This window comes from Phoca vitulina, unplaced genomic scaffold (assembly GCF_004348235.1).
Source record: "Phoca vitulina isolate PV1807 unplaced genomic scaffold, GSC_HSeal_1.0 scaffold97, whole genome shotgun sequence".
Lineage (NCBI taxonomy): Eukaryota > Metazoa > Chordata > Mammalia > Carnivora > Phocidae > Phoca > Phoca vitulina.
The window spans coordinates 2,290,348-2,294,530 of NW_022589800.1; the positions used below are offsets into that span (position 1 = coordinate 2,290,348).

General features: G+C 49.9%; 1 protein-coding gene across 1 annotated transcript; it reads right to left on the reverse strand.

Moving 5' to 3' along the window:
• Positions 1 to 3,154, reverse strand: LOC116627464 (T-cell surface glycoprotein CD1c-like). The gene is made up of 6 exons (XM_032397226.1): positions 3,079 to 3,154; positions 2,266 to 2,532; positions 1,106 to 1,384; positions 613 to 891; positions 168 to 258; positions 1 to 22 (listed from the first exon to the last, which is right to left on the reverse strand). The coding sequence occupies exons 1-6, from the start codon at positions 3,152 to 3,154 to the stop codon at positions 1 to 3; spliced, it is 1,014 nt and encodes a 337-aa protein (XP_032253117.1).
• Between the last annotated feature and the right edge of the window lie 1,029 nt (positions 3,155 to 4,183).

Consider the following 4,183-nt stretch of genomic DNA (forward strand, 5'->3'; position numbering starts at 1 on the left):
TCACGGGATGTCTTGATAGGAGCTGTGGAAAAGAAATGGGAGATATTGGGTGCACTGGAGGTGGTAAGTGAGGATGAGGGGAGTGTCAGGAGACAGAAGCTAAGAGAGGTAAAAATAGAATGTGAAATAAGACACGGGGAAGAAAGGAGGAAACACAAAGAACTCACCAGCGCTTCTTAAACCACAATGCAAGGACTATCAGAAGCATTAGGGGCACTATCACGGCCAACAGGATCAAGTACAAGGAAAGGTGGTGTCCTGTGGGTATTGGAAAGACACACCAATGTCATTTTCCACCCACTGTCAGTTCTACTCTGTCCACTGATTTCCTCCCACGTCAACATATGCATTGGGTATGAGGGCCATCTTCAACTGGCCTTGTCACGGTATTCTCACACCTGCTCAGAGAAGGGCACCTCATCTCTCCCTAAGTCTCTTACATCTGAGCGCCCTTCGTGTTCCATCATTCCATCCCTACATTCTTGAAGTCACTTGTATTCATTCCTTCCTGATACTGTGCTCACATAATTCTGGTGTCATGAAACCTTCCTCTGCCGTAACCTCTAGGCTCAACAACCACCTTCACACACCTACAGACCCCATCTTACTCACCCCAGTACAGAATGATGTCCTGGTTTCCTAGACTGCTGTGTCTCACCCGGCAGGACAGGCCGGCCGCCTCCTCAGCTTCCATGTCCAGGGTCACTCGGAGATACCACGTCCCATCAGCATGGGGCAGGACGTCGCCTTGCTGGGTGCCCCGCTGCTCCTGCTCACCCCGCATCCACATCACCCACACAGGCTTTGGGTGGAAGCCGGAGACATGGCACACCAGGAGCAGACGGCCGGGACCGGGACTGGGGCCAGTGGAGAGCCAGGCCTCTGGCCTCACTGCAGAGGGCGTGAGAGGTATTCAGATAGGGACTCTAACACACAGCTTAGGGGTCTTTAACCACACCCATATGCATGTATTATCTTCCTTTGGGAAACTTGTACCCAGCAAACCCTATCTGTCTTGAATTCTTCCTTGTCCCGACTTTGAAAAGGATGGTGGGAAGGGGCAAGACTTGTATGGAAAAATCTTAGAGGAAGGGGCTGTACCAACCTTGCCTCTTGTAATCCACCTTCGAGGCATCAAAGAGACCCAAGGCAAATCGGGGACAGGTGTTTGTGAGGAGCCTGTGCACAATTTCCTTGATGCCTTCGTACTGGTTCATGAGATCACAGGCCCTCTGGGCTCTGCTGTCACCCTCTGGAGCTGGCACCCATGACATGTTTTGGAAACTCAGGAAATCTGATCCTTCATAAGCTGCCTGTAAGAAGACTTTTGCAATGTCACTAGAATGTAGCTCACAGCCAGCTGTCACCTGTACTTCAAAAGGATCTAGGAAGAAGGAAGAAGAAGAAGAAATAGAGATTTGTGAAAAAAAATGAGAGAAACACTATAAGAACTTTATTAAAAAGTGGATCAAGGGGACGCCTGGGTGGCTCAGTCGGTTGAGCGTCTGCCTTCGGCTCAGGTCATGATCTCAGGGTCCGGGGATTGAGCCCCATGTCGAGCTCCCTGCTCAGCGGAGAACCTGCTTCTCTCTCTCCCTCTGCCTGCCACTCCCCCTGCTCGTGCTCTCTATCTTTCTGTCAAATAAATAAATAAAATCTTTTTAAAAAAGTGGAGCAAGAAAATTTTATAAGGGTGTAGGGGTAAGCTAAAGATGTATTTGATCAGGAATAAGGAAGAGAATTGATGGGATGGGGAAGGGGCCATAAGGGATACATGCCAAGAATCAAGAATTTGACTTGGAGAAGTCGGGAAAATGATAGGTGAGTCACAGGTTGGAGGGTGAGGGCGGGGGGGTAGGAGCCCATGTGAAGGAGCTGCAATTACAGCTCTCCAGGGCACATGACACAGGCCATAATGGTTGTTGGGTTGTGGACATAGACCTTGGAAGGTACTGAATGGAGAAAGAGACCAAAGTTTAAGGGAATCAGGTGCAGAGGTGGACAATTGTGTGTCTCCATGTTTTACCATAGAAGGGAGAACACTGGGGAAAGATAAAAATGCACAAGAAAAAAAGGAGTCAGAAGAAGCAAGAGTCTAGAAAATCTTGAGGAGTCAACATATGAATGACCCCCAAGAAGTTTATGTATGAAGATTTTTATGGAGGGACAGGAATAACGGGCAGTAGCCCAGAATGATATGAGGATGTTTCCCAGAAACAGAAGAACCTTCTGAGGGATTCCCTTAATGGAGTAGATTGAACTTACATCCAAAGTGCAGTTGACTGGCATATTCTTCAGTCTCCCGAGTTAATCCAATGAAGTAGACACGGAACAGCAGCTCCAGATCTATCAGCTCCTCGTCGCTGAAGTTGCCCTTAGACCAGGTGTGCAGGAAAATGATCGTGCCAGACTCACTGTCCCAGCCATGAGTCTGCACATCACCCAGCCAACCTGAGCCTCGATGTTGTGCCCAGGAGTGGTTGGCAAAGGATGAGATCTGGATGACATGGAACAAGATGTGTTCCTGAGTGGCTGAGGGTAGTGGAGCGGTAGAGGGTCAGGTAGTTTAAGGGAAAAAGGAGGCAAGCAGGAAGGAGAAGATGGAAAGTGAACCAGTTACGAGAGAGACGAGAGACAGAGAGAGACAGAAAGAGGGAGGAAGAGAGAGAGGGAGAGACAGAGAGAGAAGGGGGGAAGGAGGGAAGGAGAGAGAGAAAGACAGGAGGAGAGAGAGAAAGAAAGGGAGGGAGGGAAGAAGGGGGAGAGAGAGGGAGAGACAGAGAGACAGAGAGAAAGAGGGAAGGAGGGAGAGAAAGACAGGGAGAGAGAGAGGGAGAGAGAGGGACAGAGAGAGAAGAAATGAGAGAAGGGGGGAGGGGTAGGGACAAGTTATGACTAGGTTAATGATGGCATTTCCCTCACCCGGGGCCCCATACTCTTTTCAAGGGGTAAGCCTTACCAGGAGACAGGAACCCTCAGGGTGTGAGCACTCTGGTGACCTGAGAATCATGATCTGTCTAGGGAAAGGCGAGCACACCCCGCCCGGATCAGGGACTGGGCAGCCGGCAGAGCTCTTACCTTCTGCACTGTCAGCCCCCGAGAGAAGAGCAGCCAGCAGGACGAGTTCCAGAGATAGTATGTCACTTGCAGACATTCCTCAACTTCCCTCTGTTCTCAGCAAACCTGCCCCTCAGTGTTTCTGTTCTGACTTCCTTCTTCCACCAACAAGCTATGCTCCCCACCAACTGCTAATTGAAACAAAAGACTATCTGTTGCTCCTTCAACCTCCAGCTTCCTACTCGTGCTCTCATTTCCCCTCCAGCTCGGACCAAGACTGTCCTTCTGGCTTGCTTCCCGCTGCTCTCCTCATCCTCAGCCTCCCCTTCCGGATTCCCTCCTCGAAGTTGTGTGTGACAATGGAAGGTCTCTGCACCTCTTGGAGACTCACGTCTCACCACTACAACAAAAAACAGAAACTGCATGGTGTCGCCAAGCCCTGCTTGTTCTAACAGATCAGAGTCCCAGTTTCTCCACCAGCTCTGCCTCAGTGTCCCCTCCTCCTCCCATCTGGACACTCCATCCTCCTCTTCTCCTTTTCAGTATCTTCAAAGCCTCCTCTTTCCTATCTCACCCTGTATCCTTCCACCTGTCTCCTTCCCTGATTCTCGCTGGCTCCTTTGTAAATGGGAGGATTTGCGTTCTCAGGTCTACTGCCATCTCCCCAGGCACCTGCATAAACCACAGCTGGTTCACCACTATCCTTAGAGATGAAAGTGTGGCCACCCCAGAGTGCATAGGACCATCAACAATACAAAGCACATGCCCTCCTCTTGAGTTTAATTTGTATATTCCCTCACTAAAAAGTCCCTCAACACATGCTTGGTACCAAGTATCTTAGTAGGTATGTGAACATACAGAGATGGACAAGTGTATTTAAACCAAGAATTGAAATACATTGTGATAATCGCTGTTTCAGTGTCTAGCATCCCGGATGCAAGGACAACAATCTCCAGGGAGGCATGCTGACCACCTGGCCCCTGGAGTGTCCGTGATTTGAAGTCTTGAGTGGAGGCTGTGCTTTTCAACCTGAGGGTGTGGTGGACAACGTGTACAGCGATGGATTGCGGGGAGGAGGGGTCAGAGGTACAGCTTTTCACAGAGACACATGCAAGGGAAGGCTTGG